The sequence below is a fragment of the Mandrillus leucophaeus genome, unplaced genomic scaffold, assembly GCF_000951045.1.
Source record: "Mandrillus leucophaeus isolate KB7577 unplaced genomic scaffold, Mleu.le_1.0 Scaffold517, whole genome shotgun sequence".
NCBI lineage: Eukaryota > Metazoa > Chordata > Mammalia > Primates > Cercopithecidae > Mandrillus > Mandrillus leucophaeus.
In genome coordinates this window covers 1,367,641-1,392,694 of record NW_012105553.1, presented here as the reverse complement: position 1 = coordinate 1,392,694, position 25,054 = coordinate 1,367,641, and the positions used below count along the sequence as shown (strand labels likewise).

General features: G+C 44.4%; 2 protein-coding genes across 6 annotated transcripts in view; one reads left to right on the top strand and one right to left on the bottom strand.

Annotated features, from left to right (window-relative positions):
* Positions 1 to 16,989, bottom strand: part of LOC105551314 (chromosome unknown open reading frame, human C7orf57) — a 27,152-nt gene extending 10,163 nt beyond the window's left edge. For 2 of the 5 annotated variants that reach the window (XM_011996490.1, XM_011996491.1), the window contains exons 1-6: positions 16,871 to 16,989; positions 16,138 to 16,208; positions 10,781 to 10,966; positions 8,689 to 8,797; positions 4,904 to 5,060; positions 1,565 to 1,662 (exon numbers count right to left, since the gene is read on the bottom strand). In XM_011996490.1, coding sequence (XP_011851880.1) covers positions 1,565 to 1,662; positions 4,904 to 5,060; positions 8,689 to 8,797; positions 10,781 to 10,966; positions 16,138 to 16,208; positions 16,871 to 16,989 — 740 coding nt within the window. Of the gene's footprint in view, positions 1 to 1,564; positions 1,663 to 4,903; positions 5,061 to 8,688; positions 8,798 to 10,780; positions 10,967 to 16,137; positions 16,294 to 16,870 lie in introns of all 5 variants that reach the window. The other 3 variants (XM_011996493.1, XM_011996494.1, XM_011996492.1) reach the window with 2 other exon arrangements.
* Positions 16,990 to 23,398: 6,409 nt separating this feature from the next.
* Positions 23,399 to 25,054, top strand: part of SUN3 (Sad1 and UNC84 domain containing 3) — a 49,799-nt gene continuing 48,143 nt past the window's right edge. Inside the window, exons 1-2 of the mRNA XM_011996489.1 lie at positions 23,399 to 23,483; positions 23,568 to 23,695. Coding sequence (XP_011851879.1) covers positions 23,574 to 23,695 — 122 coding nt within the window. The 5' untranslated portion in view covers positions 23,399 to 23,483; positions 23,568 to 23,573. The remainder of the gene's footprint in view (positions 23,484 to 23,567; positions 23,696 to 25,054) is intronic.

Sequence of the window (25,054 nt, the reverse complement as noted above, 5' to 3'; positions counted from 1 at the left end):
ATGGTGAAACCCCACCTCTACTAAAAATACAAAAAAGTAGACGGGCGCGGTGGTGGACGCCTGTAGTCTCAGCTACTCAGGAGGCTGAGGCAGTAGAATCGCATGAACCCAGGAGGGGAGGTGGAGCTTGCAATGAGCCAAGATTGCACCACTGCACTCCAGCCTGGGGGACAGGGCGAGACTCTGTCTCAAAAAAAAAACCAGCTGTGGTGGCAGGCACCTATAGTCCTGCTACTTGGGAGGCTGAGGCAAGAGAATCACTTGAACCTGGAAGGTGGAGGCTGCAGTGAGCTGAGTTCGTACCACTGCACTCCAGCCTGGGCAACAGAGCAAGACTCCATCTCAAAAAAAAAACAAATGATTACTTTCTTATTGGTTCTTTCTTGTCCTTATCAATGGTTACCCGCTGCTATTTTACTCTTACACAGGTTTGTCTCCAGTCATTTCTTGTTGTTAGCTTAGCCTTTCACCATCTACTGCATCTTCACATCTTACCCTGACCCACACTGAAGAGTGACAGGGCAGTTTGCCACGGTAGAGGTAGTGTGAGCTTTCAGCTCGAGCAGTAGCAACCCACCACCTGTTCTCTCTGAGCCTCCATCTCAGCACTTTGAGAGACAGAGGCAGGAGGATTGTTTGAGTGCAGGAGTTTGACACCAGCCTGGGCAACATAATGAGACCTTGTCTCTACAAAAAATAAAAAATCAGCTGGGTGTGGTGGTGTATGCGTATAGCCCCAGCTACTTGGGAGGCTGAGGTGGGAGGATTTCTTGCGCCCAATCACTTTGTTATCAAGGCCACTCCTAATGCTTCATTTTCTCTCTCCTGCACATCTATAAATACATGTCTAGGTATACCTATATACTTACATATATATAAACACATATGAATACATGTATATTCCCCTCTCTATCAGTCTAGTTTGGTGCTGTCATGGCATTTGTCACAATGCAATGTATCTGATTATTTTTTCCCCATTGGACAAGAAGCTGTTTGAAGAATTAGTCAGGTAATTAATAATATTTATCCTAGCATTAAACTTGGATCTGGGAGAGTAAGAAGACACCTAAGGCCTCAGGGATTTCACTCTCCAGCTGGAGGATCAGCAAATGTCAGTGTGCCTGCTTTATCTTCCAATTGGAAACAGAGCCAGCATGCTTACAAGGCGCAGACACCTCAGTTCAGGACTTGGACACAGAAACGTCAGGACCTAGTGGCCCCTACATGCAGGACAAGCAGCCCCGGCAAACTATGGTGAGGGTGGTGCCTTGGAGGGGGTGGGTGCTTCAGACAGGACACAGCCTGATGGAGAAGCAGGGCCTCCACACTGCTAACCTGCAGCAAGCATGACCTGGAAGGGCAGATGTGTTCAACAGTGGCAAAATGACATTAGGAAGGAACAGAAACCACAGTGAGGGGGCGACAGGCACAGCCAGGCCAGGCCGCAGACAGGGCTTCGGGAAGTTGTGTGGATGCTGTCACTGGCGCAGTCATCACCGGATGAAAGACGGAAGGCCAAACCCAAACCCAGTCCAGACAGTGCGGGCGTAGCTCAAGCACTTACATGGAGGGGAAGGAGAGTCTACTTCCTGTAGGGTCCTTAGGGCCAAGTTGGGTGTCTGCTTTGCTCAGGTACTTTGAGTCAATGGCCGGTAGCCTCAGCTGTGTGAGGAAACACACGAAACCCTGAGTTAGTAGAAAGCACTCAACAACTAGAAGAAAACTCACCAATGGTAGCAAAGATACAAAGCTTATAGGGCTGGACTTTCAATGTGGTCATTGTAAATGGTCACAATAAAATATAATTCAGCAATCATCTCATTCAACAAAATAGTTACGTAAAAGGGACAGTCTGTAACTCAAAAGCAGTTGTTATATTCGAGTAAAGATGCCATCTGCTCAGGAGGAAAAACAATGAACAGCTAAGAGCCTGGTCCTGAAGGAATTTCCCACACCCGGATGAAAACATATGTTCACAAAAGCACCTGTATGCTTTTGTAATAATCACCCAGAACTGAAAGCAACCCAGATGTCCACCAACAAATGAATGGATAAACAAATGGTATCATGATCAGCCAATGAAACTCAGCAACAGAAATGAATGAACTACTGATACTCGGAACAGCACGGCCACGCGTATGTAATGTAGATGCATAATGTACATGCATTACACCACATTGGAGAAGTCAAGCAGGAAAGACTCCACGCCGTATGATTCCATTGATTTCACATTCTGGAAAAGGAAGTGTACGAATTAAAGAAAGAGGAAAGAAACACGAAATGCGGCTTGACAGTCAAAGACAGCTTTTCTTTAGTTAAAACCTGAGAGGCGCTCCTGGCCGATTGTGGTCAGGAGCACTTTTTCTTACAGACTAAAAGTATATATTGGTTTTAGGGTGAGGGGGCTTATAAGAAGCTTGGAATGTCCATGTGTGTGGAGAAGTTCATGGTGGGGTTGGAAACTCTCTGGGAGGAGGGGAGGTTATCTCGGGGCAGACATCTTTCAGCCCGGAGGGCGGTTAACTCGGGACTGGAATCTTCCTGGCTGGAGGGAGCTTATTTAGGGGCCACCATGTCTCTGGTCAGGGAGGAGTTTGAATGTTTCTGGTTGGAGATATTACCTGTGGTTCATTGACCTTAGCCGTTAGGCTGATGCCCCTTGGATTTAGGCGGTTTTAATTAAGGTGGACTTTTAGAATGAGAGGCTTGTCCAAGATGGCGATGCTCCTGCTCTGTCCAGAAGAACTATAAAGACTGAAAACAGATCGGGACTTGCAAGGGTCTGGTGAGGGGCTGACCATAAAAAGGTGTAGAAATGCTGGGGGCGACAGGACTGCTATGTTCCTTGACGGCTGTGGTGGTACACAAGGGACACCTTAGTCAAAACCTGGAGAGCAGTTCTCTATAAAAGGTGGGTTTCACTCTATGTAAATTATTTCTTATTAAAAGAAATATAAATAAATGCTACAGGAAAACTGGAAAAAACCAAACCAAGCAAACAAAATCCGTGGAGGTATTGCTAACAATTATAGGAAGAAAAGATGGCTATTCAAAAAAAGGAAACAAGATCCCCCGATCACCCTGTAGGTGAGCAAGACCCCCATGAATGCTGGTAACCAACAGGCAACATATGTGCCCTAAGTCTTGTCAAGCGTCCACCACGTGCCCCATGTGGGGCCAGGGCACAGTTGAGGAAGCACTTTGTCGGCTGGCCCACGCCCAGGATGTGATCATCACTCATAGGTGACCTTCGTACCAAAGTGGTGATTGTGTTGTCTTATTAGGACAATCGGAGCCCATCCCTATGTGGTGCTCATCCCCTGCACCTTACCCGACACCATGTCCCTCTACCTGTTAAATATTCAGCATATGTATCTTTAACCACCACCACTTGTCACCCTATCTCCTTCCCCACAGTGAGGGGCTGGCTTCAGGAACTTTGTGCAGCCCCTAGCACACCTTTTGTAAATGGGTACTAACTTAGAAACCCCACTTGATTTGAGACTGATATAGCATCTAGCATTTTAAGATTTCTGTAGATGTGAGCTGTAACCATGGTTAATATCCAAAGGTTCATTTGTCACTAGAGGCTGTAACTCAGTGTAATTGGCCACTTGCACAACACTAAGAGATAGATCTGATTCTTAACATGGTCCATTTTGGCTGAGTGTCTACGGTAGTATCCATCTGTAGATCCAGCTACTCAGGAGGCTGTGGCAAAGGAGCCCTTGAGCCCAGGAGTTCGAGGGTGTAGTGAGCTATGATAATGCCGCTGCACTCCAGCCTGGGTGACAGAGAGAGAACTTCTCTCTAATTAAAAAAAATAAACAAAAAACAACAATAAAAGTTCCAGTGCCTTTGCACGGATCACGGAAACAACCCAAAATCCGAATCACAGCTGGACGTGGAGATCTTAAAGAAAAACCATGTGGCCCATTGCAGCCAGTTGACATTCTACTTGGTATTCAGCTACTCAAGTCCCCAAAATAAACTGAGGGGTTTCCCTTCAAACCAAGATGCTGAGGCAACAGTCTAGGAATCAGGCATAGAGAGTTCATAACAACTGCCGCCTATGCTGAGACACATCCATTCTCTTCACTGTTCAAAATGATCACCCGTCAGGTGACAACAGTGTTCACTCTTATTCTCAGTATCAAACACTACTGTTATTTGTAATGTGAACTTCACCGTTTCACTCACAAACCCCAGAGTTGCAAGAACTGAGACTAATCTGAGACGTGGTGCTGAAGCCCCAGGCAATACTGGGCCCTTGGCAGAGCTGCAGGCCTGGCTCTTGTTCTTCCAGCCCCAAGGAAAGGGGACAGAAGGGCCTCTGATCAAGACTTCCCAACAACAGAGCCACCAATTCAAGATTACTTCCAACTTTCTTCATTGCGTTCTTAAAATACACATCCTCTGAGAAGGCTTCACTGCACGGCCAGTCACTCCTTTGCGATCAAATACACCACCAGGACTTCACATAGAAGAAGAGAATTCATCTTCTCTTCCTTTATTATCAACAAAGAGTATTCCAGAAAACGCTTAATACTTAAATAAATGAAAAAATTCAGAAATGGGATAACTAAATATAAAATTCCTTTTCTGTATTTGCCAGATCAGAAGTGCTAAGCCAGTTTTCCTCTAGATAAGCATTAACTATCTGTAAATCATCTAGCAAAAAGGAATCTTACCTCTTAAAGTCATTATTCATAAAAAGAAAAAGAAAGACCACAGTATGGTGGCTGTTTGCCTTTTAGTAGATCCAAACTTAAAACACAGAGCACGTGGCCGATGCCACGGGCAACATAAGACACCACCAGCAGCTAACATCACAGCACTTAATTACTTGGGGCCACAGAAGCAAAGCGGATGCGGATGCCATCTATTTATGGGCTCCCGTCACCTTTTTTTTCTCCTTTTCAAGTTCCTCAGCCTCTCTTTGCCAAACTGTTTTCATGTCGAAGTCGAAGGGCCCTCTTCTGGATGCATAGCTACCGTTGGCCTGATCGGGGTTAAATTCTTCATGAACCATGTAATCCGGCATGGAGACAGCCCGCACTCTGCAGGGACAGACAGCAGTTATAGCCTGGTGCTCAGAGCCATTTCAGCTCCCTCCCTCCCTTTCATCTCCATTGCTGGCTCTCCCTCTCCCTCTCTCCTGTCTCCCTCCCTCTCTCACTGTCTCCCTCCTTTCCTTTCTCCTCTCTCTCTCCCTCTCTTGCTCTCTCTCTCTCTTTTCCTCTTCCTCTTCTTTCCCTCTTTCTCTTTCTCTCCCTCCCTTATTCTCTTCTCTTCCGTCTCTCTTGACATCAGCACTACCCATCCTCCTTGAAAACAAAGACAGGCCTTTCCCTCCTGTGCCTGCTAAGCAACACACCAACCCCTCCAGGGCCTGCCTCCCAGGAGGGCCACTCAGAAATCACAAGGTCTTAACATTAGTAAAATGAGATATACTAAAATATGAAATTATAAAACATGTCTTCTAAAATAATTATTTATTTTAGAATAGCATCTACCACTTTGACCCCTTAAAATAACTAAACACCCCTAAACATTTACCATTTAACATGTTCATTTAAAATAATAATAACATGCTCTGTTTCCTGTTGGATGGTCATTTTTAATGTGGGCATTTAAACTAGCAACCAGTCTTCCCATACACACAGCACATACAGAAGGGGCATCAAAGGCACTGGAATGCTTCAGCCTTTAGATCCCCAAAGGACCATCTGTACACATAACCAGGTTTGAATAGGGAAGAACACTGCATTCAAATTTGACATGGCAGCACAACCCCCCCGACGCAGTGTCTGAGGGGCTGCAGCGACTCCCCTCCTCCATGTCCCGCTCCTCATTTGCACTTGTTCAGGGCTCCAGGATGCTGAGAAGAGGCCTCAGCTGCAAAGTGGGCATCAAGGGCAAGGTTGAGGAGTAGGGTCCTGGGCACCACTGCAGCAAAGCACCTAAAGGAGGTGGCTGGGGTCCTCTGAGAGAGCGAGTGAAGAGGCCAGGGAGCAGCGGTCAGAGGCTGGAAATGCAGGCTTGGAAGGTGGCCCCAGATACCCAGTAAGAGAAGCCACGAGTGTGGCTGAGTTGCTCAGGGAGCACAGGTGTGAGAAGCGGCACCTCTCCCCAGCCCTCCCACTTCTGATACAGTCTGAGGGCAGTAAAAAGCCCACAGAGACAGATGAGCATTGAAAACAACAAAGGGAGGGACAATTTTTTTAAAAAAGCATGTTAAGTTGTAGCTCCTGGGTTCCCAGATTTTCAGTGAAGGAAGAATTTCTCCTGTGCTTCCTGCTTTTCACATCCTCGGCCTGTCCCAGGACCTGGAGCAGGTGGTCTGCAGTCCAGAGGAGGACAAGGTCCTAGGAGGACGAAAAACACTGAAGTCCCCAGAAGTAGATCATCACTAGAAGGCTTGGACAATTAGTAAGGACATATGGGGTGGGAGGAGACAGCAAAGGGACAGGGGTACCAACAGTTTGGAAGGAAAAAGCAGAAAGAAGGGACGAAAAAGTCCCATACACACGAAAAAGTCCATGTGGAAGTGTGGATATGGGAGGAAGGGGCATGCCTGAGGTAACGCTCTCCAGGAGCACCCCAGAGACATGAAGTGCCCCCACCTCCCCCCAAGAATTAACCATTGGCTCAGGGCACCCAGCTAGAGCAGGAGCCACCCTCGGCTGCAAGAAAGTGCACAGCTGCTTAGAGTCCAGTAGCCGCAGGACCACTGGGCACCCCTCAGTCAGAGCTCAGGGTCAAGGGTGCTCAGGAAACCCATCCCTCCACATCTGCCTGGGGTACTCGGGCTCTACTCTCACCTGAGGCTGCCTGCTCTGCTCTGTTCTTGCAAGTGCAAGCAGCATTGCAGGAGTGCCCCCAGTCTCCTGCTTCCCCTTCTAAGACTCTCTCTTCTTGCTCAGCTCATCCACTTTGATGTAACCTCTGTTAGCACAGAGTATTTTTTTTTTTTTTTTTTTTTTTTTTTGAGATAGTCTTGCTCTGTCACCCAGGCTTGAGTGCAGCAGTGCTATCTTGGCTCACTGCAACCTCTGCATCCTGGGTTCAAGCAATTCTCTGGTCTCAGCCTCCCAGGTAGCTGGGACTACTGGCGTATACCACCACATCCAGCTAATTTTTGTATTTTTAGTAGAGATGGAGTTTCACCATATTGGTCAGGCTGGTCTCGAACTCCTGACCTCAGGTGATCCACCCACCTGGGTGTGAGCCACCCTGTGTATTCATTTTAAACTACAGAGGGAAACAGAATCCTGAAGACAAAAGCCGCACTGTGACCATGGCAGAACATTCAAGTAACACCAGATAACTACTTGTAACTATATCTATGGTAGTCCTATTTTCAAGCCCCAAAAAATGGGGAAATGGCCTGAAATGATTTTTCATTTTACCTCTCAATCCAAGAGAGGTGGTTTTGGAGATAAAGTTTGCATGTCCACAAATAGAAATTTCTTAGACATTTCAAATATTATGGGAACAATGGCTCCTCATAACTCAATACTGAACATAGAAATTTAGGATTTCATATATTTGTAGCTTTACCTAGTGCCTTTTGTCTTTAATGAGAACCCTTTGGGATAGGCTGCTATTTCCACGTCAGGAGGATGTGGTCAGTCCTACTGAGAGACAGGACTAGCTGGATTTCCTAGGCCGGCCAAGAATTACTAAGCCTAGCTGGTGAAGGTGACTGCACCCACCTTTAAACACCGGACTGGTAACTCAGCTCACACCCGACCAATCAGATAGTAAAGAGAGCTCACTAAAATACCAATGAGGCTAAAGCAGGAGATAATGAAATAGTCAATCATCTGTTGCCTGAGAGCACAGGGGGAGGGACAATGATCGGGATATAAACCCAGGCATTTGAGCTGGCAGTAGCAAACTCCTTTGGGTCCCCTCCCATTGTATGGGAGCCCTGTTTTCACTGTATTAAATCTTGCAACTGCACACTCTTCTGGTCTGTGTTTGTTCCGGCTTGAGCTGAGCTTTCGCCCACGGTCCACCACTGCTGATTGCCTCCGTCGCAGACCTGCCGCTAATTTCCACCCCTCCGGATCCGGCAGAGTGTCCACTGCACTTCTGATCCAGCGAGGCACCCATTGACACTCCCCATCGGGCTAGAGGCTCCTCATTGTTCCTGCACAGCTAAGTGCCTGGGTTTGTCCTAATGGAGCTGAACACTAGTTGCTGGGTTCCAAGGGTCTCTTCGTGACCCACAGCTTCTAATAGAGCTATAACACTCACCGCATGGCCGAAGATTCCATTCCTTGGAATATGTGAGGCCAAGAACCTCAGGTCAGAGAACAAAAGGCTTGCCACCATCTTGAGAGCAGCCCACCACCCACCATCTTGGGAGCAGCTCACCACCATCTTGGGAGCTCTAAGAACAAAGACCCGCCGGTAACACTACAGTGCAATTTACCAAGAAGGAGCCCAAAGACACACGACTCTAGGGTGGCACAAAATGCCAGGGTTTCCAGAACTCTGGTTTTCTGACAACTTAGGCTATATCCCTCAAAGAGTGGGCTATTGTAAAAGAGAACCTGAAGTTGTCATTATCACATGCTTGCTATCAGTATTAGATATTTGTATTTTTAAAATTCAAATTGGGCTATTTTTTTTTTCCTGTAAAGATAAACAACAATGTGAGTGCTTTAAGATACTTACTCTTGCTGGTTTGCTGTCGGTGGCTTGCTGTGGTGGATGTACCAGTCTGGCAGGGAGTAGGCCACTGGGGAGCCTTTCCTGGTCCCAGGGGCAAAATGCTTCAACAAATCTCAAAGAGAAAATGACATGGCTGTGAGACACACCGTTGCCCCTACACAGACACACAGCATTGCCAGTGATAGGCTCAATTTACAAGGGGAACTGTAGGTCTCCCTGGGGTTGCCTCTGGGATCCAGGGGCTAATAGAGCATCCCTGATCCTCACCTGTCTCTGCACAGGCTGACAGGTGGGCATCCTGCTTTGTGCTCAGGAAGGGACATCCTGTATGCCTCCCCACATCTCACTCTTTGCAGATCTGGACAGAGCTCCTGGTCTTGAGCTGCATCTATGCAGGCCAGCATCCACCAGTTCCTGGAGGGGGCCCGTCCCTCCACTGCTGAGGTCTCCAGGGGCTGCACATGCTGGCTCCCTCATCCTCAGCTACCCCCACACCATTCTCCTAGCATAGGACAGTCTGACTGTCCTCTGCCACTGTGGAGCTGTCCCTAACCCCACCCCCACCATTTCCAGAAGAAGTCACCCCTCCAGGTTTCCAGATGGGAAGTAGGATACAAGCCCCTGAAAGGTACCTGGGAGATTTCACAGTCACCTTGGAGCCAACCCTGAGAGGCACAGAGAGTACAGGGTCCTTCTCAGAGGCCCAGGCCAGCTCCCGACTCACCCACTTGCTTTCTAGCTCCCCACACTTCCCTCCTCTGGTTTCAAAAAGCAGGGAGTGGGAAGAACTGACTTTCCTGATAATAAGGACAGCAAAATGATAACAGTGCCCATGGCAGTAGCAGACAACTTTGGTTGACCTATTACTATCAATAATAAAATTTTAACTTTTCATTTTTTTTTTTTTACTTTTAAAGCACTTTTCATTGTTAAATGTTTCAGACTTACAGAAACATTGCAAGAATAGTATGAGTTCCCCTGTACCCTGACCTAGGCTCCCCAGATGATATTCCACCATATTTGCTTTATGTTTTCTCTCTTTGTCTATCCCTCTCTCTTATTATTATTTTTGTTGTCATTATTGTTTTCAGAATCATTGGGCAGCGTGTTGCAGACGCAATGCCCAGTCATCCCCCTATATCTCAGCGGATGTTGCCAAAAGACATTCCTGACGTAATCATGGCACAATGATCACATTCAGGAAACTACTATTGATGCAATTCTTTTATCTGATTTACGGACATTCAGAGTTTGTCCCCTTAATGTTCTTTTAAACAACAGCAGGAGGAGGTGAATCTAAGAAAAAATGTCTAGGTCCTGTTCTCTGAGTGTCACACCTAGTCCATCAAACTGTTTAGTCCAACCTTTTAATATTAAAGCAAAGATGTCACCATTTTGCTTCCCATTTTCTTTCTGACAATCCCCACAGGAGTAATGGCAGCCAGAGGGGAAAAAAGGTTAGTGTCTCTCAAAGTCACTGACCCCAAGACTGGCTCTGAGACATTTTAGATGTGATCTCCCAACCCTCTGAGTAATTTCTGTTGAGCTCAAATACCTTAGTTTTTAGCATGATTAAGCAGTCCTTTCTCAATTAAATCATGTATCAAAATTTGATCCTCATCAACATCACACTGAAACTCATCTATGGTCTTCATTTTCTAAAACATTTTCATACAAAGGACAAGCCGCAATGAAAATAAACAACAGGAAACAAAACCTTTTCAAAAATTAGCCAAGAGTTGGTAGCGTGCAAAGACAGATTCTCTCTTGGAGGCAACTTCCTGAGATTCTCTTTGTAATAAGAATATAAAGTGGGTGAGGGAAGGTTGGATCATCACAAAGGCATTACTCAGAAGAAATATCCTACACAGGCAGTTCTGTGAATTCGTCCTATTTATTCTAACATCATAAAAATTAGCTCATCCCTGGAGAGCATGCCCATCCCTACACCTAGTTAATTAACCTAAATTTCCAAAGGCCCTAAGCTAAACATGTAGACTCTATAGTAATATTTTTATATGGAAGAAATTAGGAACAAACGCCCCCCTCACTGCCCATGAGGCTGCCACATTGAACAGGGCAGGCGGGGGCTCACCAGGCCTGCCGCCTTGTTTCGCGAGCTTCACATATTCCGAATCTGTTTCTTTTATCCAGTATCTCCGAGTCCCAGGCAGGTCCCTGCCGTGTGAGTCTCCCAAATTGCTGAGACCTGGGATCTGGGACGCCGGTGGGGCATCCACGGCCTTCTCAGAGCGCTTCACTGGAACATGGTAATACCAATCTATAGAGGAGAGAGGCAGAGGGCCACGCTGTTGCTGTGTGCCAGGGTGGCCTCTAGTCCTCTACCAGAGTGTCTATGCAGACAGCCCCATCAGGTGGAGTAGTGCAGGCCACAGAGCCTATTAGCAAGGAAGAAAATGCCCTCTTCTGAGTTCCTGATGTGAATCATAACACAAGCCATGCAATCCAGTCTCTACTGCCCACCAAGACGCCACCACTGGCACCAACCAAGGGGAAAGCTCTGAGGGCTCAGCCTCTTTCATGGGCGCTTTAGCTTCCCAGGGAGTTACCCAAGCCTCATTAGGTCTCTGTCTCTCTCTCTCCTAATCCTCCATAAAAATAAGACAACTGTATTTCCGGTTATGCTGGGAAATATACATTCCTGAAAAATCCCAAATCACTTAAGTAAAACGTTATGGGTAAGCCTGTGGAATATATGGCTAAATGTTGACCAAGATTTGCTAAATTTAGTATGCTAAAAATACTGAAATCTAAGTTCTGTCACAGAAATAACAGCCTGTTTGAACACATTTACCACTAGCACAAAAGTGAGAAGAGGCGGGACTGGGGAGTGGTCAAAGAGACCTGTCCACCGAGCAAGGGTGCTAGAATCAGCTCAGCAGCCCGTCTCCACACGAGCGAGTACAGTACCTTCCCTCCACCCAGACTCCCCACGTGAGAGTTCATCTCACCTTATCACTCTCCTTCTCCCTCTCTCCTTGTCCCTTTCATTATTATTAATGTGTAGTTACTGTTTTCAATAATAATGGCTTTGCTTATGCCTGAGGCCAAAGAGAGCAGTGAAAGGTGGCCAGAGGTCTAGATGGTTCCTGAAAAATGGTGGAAACAGGTGCCTATGTGTTATGGAAAAACTTCTCAGGTGGAGACTCAGAGATTCTTAAGGTGACTGGGTTTGGTTCCCTTGAGAAAGATCAAGTTGAAACACAGGGAGTGTAGATTGTGTGGTTTGTATTGTCAAAGGTCCCATGAAGAAGCCAGGCACAATCGAGTGGAGGAGGAGAGCTATTCTCTGTCCTTCCTCCCTTCCTGATTGGAGCCCATGCAGAAAGGGGCTATGGACAGAGAAGGTGAACATGGGCCTGGTGAAGCCATGAGGCTCCCTAAGGCCTTGAGCTGAGGGCATCCAGGACAGGCCCTGCAGACTGGCTTGGGACCACCCAGGAGACTCCCTGGAGTCCTACTGGGAGCTTCTGTCAAGTGAGTTGGCAAAATCCCAGGGACCTGGAGTTACCAGTGTTTATTGATGACCCTCACAGAGAGAAGAGATCCGGGGCATTCAGACACCTGGTGTTCTAGGTAACTATCTGAATCTGAAATTGATTAACCAGATACCCAAATATAAGACAAAAAAATCACACCTGATTGAGAACTTTAGAAACAAAACCCAGGAAGAATGTCAGATACAAAAGATGCAATTAATGTGACACAAGCGACTGGGTGTATTTAGTAGCACTTATCAGAATGTCCTGTCACAGGGGCAGTATGTTCAGAGTCTAACACAATATCCTCTTCTTGGGTAGATATAATGTCTAATTTTATGTGTCAACTTGGCTGGACCATGGTACCCAGATATTGGTAAGGCATTATTTTAGCTGTGTCTATGACGTTTTTTAGATGAAAATAACATTAAAAACAGTAGAATTTGAGTGAAGTAGACTGTCCTCTGTAATGTGGGTGGGCTTCCTCCAGTCAGAGTAAAGCAAAAATAAAATGCTAAGCCCCGCGCCCCCCCATCCCCCAGCTGACTAAATGAATCCCCCTACTCAGCCAAGGGCATTCCAAAGTAAACCTGAAAAACTAGTTCAGGCCATAATGGGAAGGGAGGTTGCACGTGCCTCCTTATACCCTCCTTCCTTTGGAATTCAGGCACAGCAGACCAGCATTATCATTAAAACAGAGATCTTAAGACTGAAAAAACAGACTGTTTGTGGCAATCAGAGACCAAATTGCAACCTGACTGTAGTAGAGCATCACATGACAGATAGCAGGTCCTGAAAGAAATTGAAGTATTTTACCACAAAATAGATTTCTTTGACACAGTTTGAAATGGTCCTACAAAGCTGTCTCTTGTGGGGAAAATCTGCATTCTGTAGAGAATCCCCTTCCCTTTCCAGCTCTTTTCCTGATCCAGGAGAGAATTAATTGAGTCTGACACCTTTTTAGGTCTGATAAGAGATGTTAGACGGGCGGATCACGAGGTCAGGAGATCGAGACCATCCTGGCTAACGCAGTGAAACCCCATCTCTACTAAAAAAATACAAAAAACTAGCCGGGCGAGGTGGCAGGTGCCTGTAGTCCCAGCTACTTGGGAGGCTGAGGCAGGAGAATGGCGTGAACCCAGGAGGCGGAGCTTGCAGTGAGCCGAGATCCGGCCACTGAACTCCAGCCTGGGTGACAGAGCAAGACTCCGTCTCAAAAAAAAAAGAGATGTTTACATCTACTCTCTCTGAAGTTGGCTACCTGGAGACTTCATCTACATGACAAAAACCCTAGTCTCTGCAACTCCTTATCTTAACCCAGTCACTACTTTCTATTGATTCTGTGTCTTTGGTTAATAACTTGCAACGAATTACCAATCAGAAAATCTTTAAATCCACCTATGACCTGGAACCAACTCCCACCCACATACACACACACATACTTGGAGTTATCCCACCTTTTCAAACTGAATGAATGTATTCCTTACGTGGATTGATTGATGTCTTCCTATGACTTCTGTCTCCCTAAAATGTATAAAATCATGCTGTGACTCAACCATCTTGGGCACATGTTCTCAAGACCTCCTGGGGCTGTGTCACAGGCCTTGGCCACTCATATTCAGCTTAGAATAAACCTCTTTAAATATTTTACAGAGTTTGACTCTTTTTGTGGGCAATTAATTGAAAGTCTTAAGAGAAAAGAATGAGATTCCCCCAGAAAGAGGAAACTCTTCCTCCAGACTGCTCTGAAACTCAAACAGCAACATCAGCTCTTCCCTGGGTCTCCGGCCTGCTGGTCTGCACTGCAAATTTCGAACCTGCCAGCCTCCGCAATCATGTGAGCCAATTCCTTAAAACAAATCTCTCTCTCTTTACATCTATCTATCTATCTATCTATCTATCTCTCTATCTATTTATGTATATATGTGTATGTATATAGAAAGGTAGACATGGATATGCTGTTGGTTATGTTGGTGTGGAGAATGCTGACTAACGCAGTAGACACACAGGAAAATAGTACTGAATAAATCGATTCATTTAAGCATACAGAAATGAGAAATAACCATCCTTTAAAGCTAAAAGCTTAGACATCGAATTTTTAATGGATGGTATTTAATACAATCTTTTAAGTATCTAAAGGACATTAAATAGCTGAATAAACACTATATGGTTTTGTAAAGGAAAGAAGAAAATTGGAAAAGGTTTAAAGAATTGCACAAAAGATCACAGAGAATCAATTTAAGAATGAATAGGAGAATTTAGCAGCTTCATAGTCTGATCATATTCAGTTCAAATATTTTCTTTTTGAGAGAAGGCATTTTATTGTTGCTTTATTTTTCCACTCTGTGTTTTGATTACTAATTAATCCACAGAGAACAGTGTGTCTTCTACCTTCTTCTCATTACTGGAAGCTGTGAACAGGCACTGAACTCGAATCTGGTTGGCCATTTCTAAATGCAGGCAAAGGAGGCACTCAGAGAGCGAGGGCCCGGATCAGTAAGAACCAACCATGATCACCTCATGCGCGCGCACACACACACACGCACACACACACATGCACACACACAGAGGGTTAAAGGGACTAAGAGTTATCACAGTTTTTATCATGCAAAACACATTGTTGGCACTTGTACCATATCAATCATTTAGTATCATATAGATTTTTTTATATATAGCCTTCCCTGCCTTCTCATTTGCCAAATATTAGTACCCTTGTTTCATCAGTGAGGAAACACAGTCTGTGACAGTCTATGAGATGAACTAAAGATCCCCCAGCTCTTCTGGTATATAAGGCACAAGGCAGTGTGTTATATGCTCACATACCCGCGGGGCACAGGCTCCTGCTTTAGGCTGCTGTGGCCTCACTTAACAGCTGTGGAGTCACTTACAAAGTGTGTGACCTTGGGCAAATTACTCCAAACTCTATAAAACGAGGGTAATGTTACCTTGTAGGGCTGTTATGAGGTTAAATGAGTTAGTATATATTAATATAAAGCGCTTAGAACAGTGCCTGGCAGTTATTAGTGTTCCTTAGTGTTGTTCATACAGACAAGGCCACTAGAAGACACCAAGAAGTCACATAAAGGCTCCAGAGCCCACTGGGAAAAGGCAAATCAGCCAGGCCTTCTGTGCTGTTCCCTTTCCAATCCCCAGCATGGCCACACTATCTTCAATAGCGGTCACAAGGTAGCGCTCTGGGCTAGCAACATGCTTGGAGTATGCAGCAGGGCCACATATGGTTCACTTCTGAGCAGATGTGCTGGCTCCAGGGTGCCGACCAGCTCCAACTCGGCTGTCCCAGCTGATCCCCACGACCCTCTTCTCTACCCTCTTACAGTCTTTCCCAATAATAATAAAAAAAAAAAACAGGAAAAAAGAAAAAAGATGACAGCATCTCAAGACTTATTCTTCCTTCCCCTCTCCTCCACTTCAAACCCTGGCACATAAGAAGACATGAACCTCACTGAATTCCTTTTCCTGTAGCCAGACACTAAAACCAGAATGTATGTTTAACTTGCTTGGGGTCTAAAGTAGGAGCAAGGTCTAGGGATTCAATGAAATACCTAGGGAATTCAGCTAGAAAAGAAACTTCCCAGGTCAACATTCAGGAACGCAGTTGTGAGAACTGTATAGGGTTGAACTATGACAATGAAAACTTCCAAGGGATCCTGTTGCTCCAGATTGAACAAGATAGGTAGCCTTGGTTCTCTCTTGTTGAAAATAAAGAAAAACAAGACTTCCCCCACTCATATTTCTCTTTAAGTCTTGATTTCACACTCAGGCACAGGAGCAGTTTGTGCCTTTCTTTGACTTGTTAGTTTTATCACTTGGTCCTCCATCGTTCACACCCCCCTCCAGCCCACATAGAGGACGACGTGTCCACAGCATGTCTAGTAAGCAGAGTGCACGCACCCAGCTCTTTCTGGCCGGGACGCGCTCAGGGCGCACTCACCGCAGGGAGCGTAGCGGTGCGTGGCGCCCTGAAGTTCCTTGCTCGTGTTCCTCATGGTCAGGCGCTGCACGCTGCGGGAAAAGACAGATGCTGCCGGACCTGGTGTTCGCAGGTGCTCTGGACGCTGCCTGCTTGACACGCTGTCAGAAGCTGCAACTGCAAAAGCAAAATCTGCGCGCCCCCTCTGGGTCGGTCTGTACGCCTCCACCTGACACGCCTGCAGGCGCCTTGCGATCGCCTAGCGCTGGCACTTCCATGCAGGGTGTACAGCAGGGGGCATGTCGACGCCAGGTAAACAGAAGGGAGCACATCACGCCGGTATACAGCAGGAACACATGCACGCCAGGTAGACAGCAGGGCATGTCCACACAGTGTACACAGCAGGGGCGTACGCACTCCGGGTACACAGCAGGGGCACATTCACGCGGGGTATTCAGCAGAGATGCGTGCGTGCGGGTCACACAGCAGGGGGTACGTCACGTCGGGTATTCAGTACAGGCACGTCCACGCCAGGGATACAGTAGGTACAGAGAGGATAAACAACAGGTAACAAAGGGGCCACGGGACTTGGGCAGGCTGGGAGATCCCGCCCTGTGCTCATCCCAACCCGGCGACAAGGTGGTCCCCTCCCTCCAGCCCCGGCGCGCACTGCCCGCACCGTGAGCTCCTCACAGTGGACAAGGCCGGGGCCCCTGTGGGCGCCCCCATTGTCCTCCAGCCCGCTCAGGCTCACCAGCTCCCCGCGGGTCTCCGTGGGTGCTGCCCGCGGCGCCCGGCGTTGGAGTTTTTACACGGCTGGCGGGCTGCAGCCAACCAAACCCAAAATCCCAGGGCGCTGCGGAACCACAACATCGGCGTCGCCAGGGCAACGGCTGAACGGCCAACCGGCGGGCGCGGCGGGATCACTGGCAGCCAATAGGGGAAGCCTGGTGGGCAGCGGTGGACCAATCAGGGCCGGAAGCGGAGCGCGGGCACCGCCGGTCAACCGCCCGGAGCCCAGAGCCGCACCAGGGCAGGGCTGCGCGGCGATGCCACCGGGAGCCGGGCGGGACTTAGCGGGGATGGGAGCAGGGCTTTACTGTTGCAAGCGTGTGAGGGTGTGGGAGTGTGGGGGTGTGGGGGCGTGGGGATGTGGGCCCAAGGCAAGAGTCAGGCCTCAGTCCTCGTGCCGCTCTGGCTGGGAACCACAGTTACTGCAGAGAGGTCCAGAAAAATTGGGGACATGCATCATGTTTTCCAAAGTATAACTGTCTCACCCTAAAAACAAAACAAAACAAAACACCCCACCAGTATACAAAAAAAAAAAAAAAAAAGAATTTACTAATGAGATGCAGGAGTAATGGTTCACTTAGTAAAGGAATCCTTAGTTTTAGACAAGTTTGCTTGCAAATTTCTCATCTAATGCGTTTTTTAAAGACTAATAAGTATTTGGAAATTGTGTGTCGATGATAAAATTATGTGAACATTCTTCCTTATATCTTATTTTTCGGGAATAATTCTGTTTTGTAAGTTGAGAGACTTTTTTTAAAGCTCTTGACCATATTTATATAGAATCGTGTTTAGAACTCCAAACACTTGGCTTCAGTGCGAACTTTTTGGTTGCGTGGATTTTGAGGTCTACAGAAAGTACAATGAATATATTACCAATGGTGCTTCATGGGAATGAAGATTATCGATCTGGCATATGCTTGGTGAGGTCAATAGACACCAACAGCTATGGCACAGTTCGGTAGGAGACACTTTTGATACCCAGAAAGCCCCATGCCACCCTGGCAAAAATAATAGGGCTAATTACCCAGCAGTAACCCCTTGTGAGAGTTTGAGGGGATAAGTTGATACAGAGAACATTCAAAGAAATCCTGTTGTTCCAACCACTGCAGCAACAGTTAGTAGCCTTGGTTTTCTCTTGTTGAAATTTTTTTTAAAAAATCAGACTTTTTGTGACGGTGGGTATTTGACAACTTGAACTGAACATGAGTCTGTTTCTGTTACATGAGTATAGCCTTAGAAATCTAGCAGGAGACAGGTAATATCAGAATTGGTTAAAGAGAAGATAGTTTTTGTGCAGGAATTAACTCTAATTCTGTGGTTTATCCTGCTGTAATATAATTTCATAACAAATTCTAAGCATCTTCAGTGGTCCAGTCATGAGTAATCAAGACTTCATACTGCAATGTCAAATGTTTGTTCCACTGCATATACAGGCTCTTAGGTTATTGCCAAGCATGACAAATGCTTTTGTTTGCGCAAGTCACGGCATCCTCTAGCTACGTGATTGTATGGTCAAGAGAAGGTTATTTATTTATTTATTTACTTAGAGACAGCCTTGCTCCGTGGCCCAGGCTGGAGTGCAGTGGCGTGATCTCAGCTCACTGCAACCTCCACCTCCTGGGTTCAAGCAATTCTCCTGCCTCAGCCTCCGGGGTAGCTGGGATTATAGGCACGTGCTACCACACCTGGCTAATTTTTGTATTTTTAGTACAGACAGGGTTTCGCCATGTTGGTCAGGCTGGTCTCAAACTCCTGACCTCGTGATCCACCCGCCTCGACCTCCCAAAGTGCTGGGATTACAGGTATGAGCCACGGCTCCCGGTCAAGAAGGTTATTTTTTTTAATTGATCATAATAACTGGAGCTGTCATTATCAAAGAGCATCTGTATTTCTCCATTGGATTAACAGAAGAGTACAGCATTCATCCAAGCTGATAACCTTCTTGACTAGCTGAAATCATAAGTTGAGTGATGATGAAGTGTTATCATTCTTTAGAAGAAACTTTTTATTTTATTTTATTTTATTTTATTTTTTTGACAGGATATTGCTCTGTCATCCAGGCTAAAATGCATTAGTGTGATCATGGCTCAGTGAAGCTTTGAACTCATGAGCTCAAGAGATCCTCGCACCTTAGCTTCCGGAGTAGTTAGGACTCCAGGCCCACACCACCACATCTAGCTAATTTTAAAATTTTTTAGTAGAGACAATGGTTTTGCTGTGTCACCCAGGCTGGTCTCCAACTCCTGGCCTCAAGGTATCCTCCTGCCTCAGCCTCTAAGCATGAGCCCCCCCATGCCTGGCCAATTTTTGACTTTTGCAGTGTGATTGAAATTACGAATATTTGCAAACCAGATCAGATAAGAATGTAGGTAATGATGCCATGCAAATTAAAACATGGTACAAGAATAATTTATTTATAATGAGAATATCTCAATGTCTTTATTTTCTATACTTTATGACATGATCATCTTTCTACCACATTATGGCCCTCAGTATTTAGAAAGATCCAACATTCTCTGACATATATTTTCACTTTATGCCTAATTTTATTCACTTTACTTGTAGATATGCAGATAATCTCCTGCTTATGACCTTTTTGAAAAGAGGAAAAATGTATTTGAGTACAAATTCGGATTTTTCAAAGCCCTCTGGTCCTTCTTTCCTGCCTGGTCTCTGTTGGTTTACCCATGTTGTTGGCTGAAGCTGGTTTATTTAAACTTTCAGGGTACATCTTCTGTTTGTGCTTTTCCATCTCTCCACTTTTGCCCTGCCTTGTTACTGTCTGTTCCTATCTCAAGCAGCTGAAAACCCGTGTATAATTCCCCTCTCCAAACTTCACCTCTGTGGGTTCAGTCTTTCCCTCTAGAACACACAATACACTCTCACCAGGGTTTCACAAACTGGAGGGGCTTTTACATTTTGTGCTTTTTTCCTGATAATCTGAGTAATTTAAAGACAAGCTTTTCTTTTTGGATATATATTTATGTATTTCAGTGTTGTATAGCAGTTTGGGTTTTCAACCTCATTGGAGAAACAAGATCATCTTCTTCCACACAGGAGAGAGACTGGATTTCTTTGACTCTGCAGTGCTCTGCATGTGAAAATAATGGCCTTTTTCTTTGTTTGAAATTCTTCCGGAGGAAAATGACACATTTTGGATTTTTTCCAACTTTATTGAGATATAATTAACAAGCAAAACTTCTATGTTTCAGTTGTACCTGTTAATTTTATACACATCTACCTTGTGAAATAATTACTACAATCAAGCTAATTGACATATTCATCATCTCACTTAGTTACCTTTGTGTATGCGTGTGTGGGGTAAGAACACTTGAGATCTACTCTCTCAATACATTTCAAGTATGCAGTACAATATTGCTAACAGTAGTCAGCCTGCTGTACATTAGATCCCCAGAATGTATGCCTCTTGTAACTGAAACTCTGCACCTTTTGACCAACATCTGCCCATTCCCACTCCCTCTGCCTATCAGCCACTGGCAACTCCCTTTCTACTCTTCGCTTCTACAAATTTGACTTTTTAGGCTCCACATATAAATTAGATCATACAGTATTCACCTATCTGTGTCTGGTTTATTTTACTTAGCATAATGTCCTCCAGGCTCATTCATGTGGACACAAATAACACAATTTCCTACTTTTTATGCTGAATAATATTCCATTCTCTTTCTCTCTCTCTTCCCCCGCCACCCCCCACCCACCTTGTGTGTGTGTGTGTGTGTGTGTGTGCGCGCGCGCATGTGCATAAATCACATTCATTCATCCATCAATGAACACTGGGGTTGTTTTTATATCTTGGCTTGTAAATAGTGATACAATGAACATGGAAGTGCAACTATCTCTTCAACACACTGATTTCATTTCCTTCGGATATATATACCCAGAAGTGGGATTGCTGAATCATATGGTAGTTCTATTTTTAATTTTTTAAGGCACTTCCATACTGTTTTGCATAATGAGTATACCAATTTCCATCCCACCAACAGTATACAAGGGTTACCTTTTCTCCGCATTCTTGCCTACACTTATCTTTACATATTTTTGTTTGTTTTAAGATTAACAAATTTTTAAAAATACGGTGTCTGGCTATGTCGCCCAGGCTGGTCTCAAACTCCTGGGCTCGAGCAGTCCTCCTGCCTCAACCTCCCAAGTAGCTGGGATTACAGGCGTGTACCACTTTGTGCAACACTAGCCACTTATCTTTTTTATAATAGCCATCCTAACAGCTGTGAAGTGATATCTCATTGCTCTTTTGATTTACATTTCCCTGATGATTACTGATGTTGAGCATCTTTTCATATGTCTGTTGGCCATGTGTATGTCTTCTTTGGAAAAAAAAATGTCTATTCAAGACTTTTGCCAACTTTTAAATTCAGTTATTTGTTTTCTTGCTATTAAGTTCCTTTGTTGTGCAAAAGCTTCTTGGTTTTTGGTTTGATGTGGTTCCAGTTATTTATTTTTGCTTGTGCTTTTGATGCATATGTAAAAAGTCATTGTCAAGACCAATGTCAAGGAGATTTTTTCTTGTTTTCTTCTAGGAATTTTATGGTTATAGCTCTTATGTTTAAGTCTTTTATCTATTTCAAGGTAATATTTGGGTATGGTGTAAGATAAGTGTCCAATTTAATTATTTTGCATGTGAATATCTAGTTTTCCCTGCACCATTCGTTGAAGGGACTACAGGGTCCTTTCCTTATTGTGCACACCTGGCAAACTTATCAATGATTAGTTGGCTGTATATGTACGGGTTTATTCTTGAAAAATACACATAGACTTTGACCCAGAAATTCCTCCTCTGGGTATATATCCTTAAAGATATATTCACACATATGGATAATAACTTAAATACAAGATTACTATTGTACATTATTTTAAATATCAAACTGCCTATCAATATGAGACAGGCTAAACAGCCTATGGCCCATGCACCCAATGAAACACTATTCAATCATAAATGAATGAGGAAGATTATCTCAAACCATCAGAAAAACTTCCAAGATAAATGTTTAAGTGAAAGAAGCAAGATGGAGAGCACAGTTTATAGTAAGCTACCATTAGGAATGTGGAGAGATAAATATACATATGAAATACTACATATATAATACAATGTCACATATTGTGCATGCATATCACATCTTTGAAAGGAAATAGTATAAATGGTAGCATAGATGCTAGGAGGGAGGGGAACGAATAGCTAGAAGGCAAATGCAGGGTGGAAAGGCCATATTTGCTGTGTACCATTTTGTAACTTTCAAATTTTGGACCAATAGGTAAAAAAGTAGAAACTTGGGGGTTTCTTGGGATAGATCTAGACTCTCAGAAAATAGATAGTAAATTGAAAAATAACACTTACAAATTCACCCAGAAATCAGCATAAGTAAAAAGAGAAAAGGGCAAAAACAAATATGAAGGAGCAGTTGAACTATATGGAAAGTAAAGGGGAGACACAAGTGTCAATAGGTGGACCATTCTAAGAAAATTGGGGCAGTGGCAGAGTTGCAATATTTGAAGACCTGATGGCTGAAAAATAGTCCAGAACTGAAAAAAACACGCAAGTGTCCAAACTGAAAAGACTCTCTGAGTTATAAGTGAGGAAAAACAAAAACTAGTATCAAACCTGGATACACTAAAATACAACTGGAAAATATGGATAAACAGAAAATCTTAAAAACTACCAGAGAAATTGCCAAAAACACAAGAGAAATGAAGATCAGACAGAATTCTCATCAGCAACAATCAATCCACGAGGCCATGGAGTAGTATCTCCAAAGTGCTGAGAGTGAAATAACTGTCATCCTAGAATTTATGCCCCAAATAAACCAGCTCATCCTTCCACCTAACTATTCTGTTTCTAGGTGTATGTTTAGAAAAACCTTGTGATGTGTATATAACAACATGCAATGAGCATTATTCTTTGCCAAAAAAAACTGAAAACAACATAAGTATACATCTATAGAAGGACGGGTAAATGAACTGTCATGTATATACAATGAAATACCATAGAGCAATTAAACTGAGTGGAGTTAATGTTTCAAGATGGATAATATTGTAAGAAAACCAAGAGTGGCATAACATTTAGTCTACATTTTAAGCATGAAAACAATATTATTTGTAGATACACATTTACATAGTAAAGTATCAAAAATAATGAGAATAGAGTATATCAATTTTCAGGCTGTAGTTATCTGTGGAAAATAAGAGAGAGGGCTGAGATTCAGGATACCTGGGGGTCTACCATTATATTTCTGATATTTTCTTTATTAGAAAAGCACTGAAGCAAACACAGCAAAACATCCAGATTTGCTATAGAAAAGTGGTAGGTACATGGGAGGAGGGGTCTTTGTATTATTCAGTGGGTTTGACATATGGTACAATTAGGCCCTTGAAGCAGAGAGGCGGATGCGTGTCCATGCCCTGGCTGGACGTGGTGGCCATCTGCATTATGAGGTGTCACGGAGGATGATGCAACAGAAGACTCAGAAGCTTTACAAAATTCCTTCTTCAAGAAGAAACACCCGTGGAGGAAGAAGACATTAAACAAAACAAATTTAAAAACTGTATGTATAGCTTCATGTTTTTAATAAAATAGGAATGAGGACAAATGTTGCTCTTCATCCTACCAGCTGTTTGTTCTTTGGTAGGGGATCATGAGTGGAAAAGCAAAGGCAAGAAGGGCTGCCATGTTTTTTAGAGGTTGCTCTGAAGACGCCAGCGGTAGCACCAGTGGCAGCACTTTGCTATCAGAGGATGAAAACCCTGATGTGAATGGGTAGGTAAACACGGCAGAATGGTGTGCCTGAAATTGTAGGTTGTATGTGTTACATCTGTCACTTGTGTCCTGTTCACCTGTTACCTGTTACCTGACAGACAGTGTTTTCCTCCTTTATAGAGAAAATCATTTCCAAATAGTTTCCTTTGAAGGTTTCTCTTGATCACAGTACTTACGCTTGATCACAATACTTCTATGTCAACAGTATCTGGATTAATAACAGCAGACTGGGGACAAGGATTAAGAAAGGAAAGCCATCCTGTTTAAAAGAATGAGCTGCAGCAGGAGGAACTTAAAACCATCCAGATAATTCACTTTTTTTTTTTTTTTTGTCATTGGCCTCGCTTGTATAGTCTTGGTGGTATGCAGAGCTTAGCACCGGGCTCAGGACTCTGGGCGCAGAGGGGCATTTATTACATTCTCGGGTGATAATTGACTAAAGACTCTGGTAGGGGATGCATATTTTGAGTGAATCACCCTGTTTCCTCTAGTGAGAACATATGTGAGGATTATTGTAGCAGGGAATCCAAAGACCCTAAACCTATTTACAAACGCCCTGCCCATGTGCTGCCTGCTGGAAAAACAAAAACTTTATTAGAAAAGCACTGAAGCAAACACGGCAAAACATCCAGATTTGCCATAGAAAAGTGGTAGGTATATGGGGTGGGGGACTTTGTATTATTCAGTGGGTTTGACATATGATACAATTAGGCCCTTGAAGCAGAGAGGCAGATGCGTGTCCATGCCCTGGCTGGGCGTGGTGGCCGTCTGCATTATGAATGGTGATGAAATAACCTTCCTATTGGTAACAATGAAGCACTTGCACAGAAACAAAACTGTCAATAAAAATAAAAGGAATACTACAAAGTTATTAGTACAAGTAGAGCAGCATTTCAAAATCACATTAATAACAAAATATGCTTGCCCCAAATGGCAGAATCCCACTGGTTGGGCGAAGGCACCGAAGGAATTTTGCAATGCAGAGCCTGGCAGCAAGTTTTCTAGTAGAAAAAAAAAAAAAAAAAACACTGGAATTAATCTTTGGTAAATATGGTAATGTGATAATTTTCATTTAATGCAGCCCACCAGAAGAGCTCTTATAGACCATAATTGACCTATGAACACCTTTTTTATACAGTGGACCCCCTACCGCTCTCCACATCTCTAATAATAGTTAATAGGAAGAGGTTTCAGAATACACTTCCCTGGAGGGAAGAGAGTTAAGAAAATTCTCTTCTTAGTTGCTTTCCACACTGTCTCACACTCTTGGATGACTAATAGGCATGACTGCTTTATGTAGGGGAGATAAGCTACTTAAAGATTCTGTTCTGGGAGAATTAGGTGGCCCACTCTAGTGAA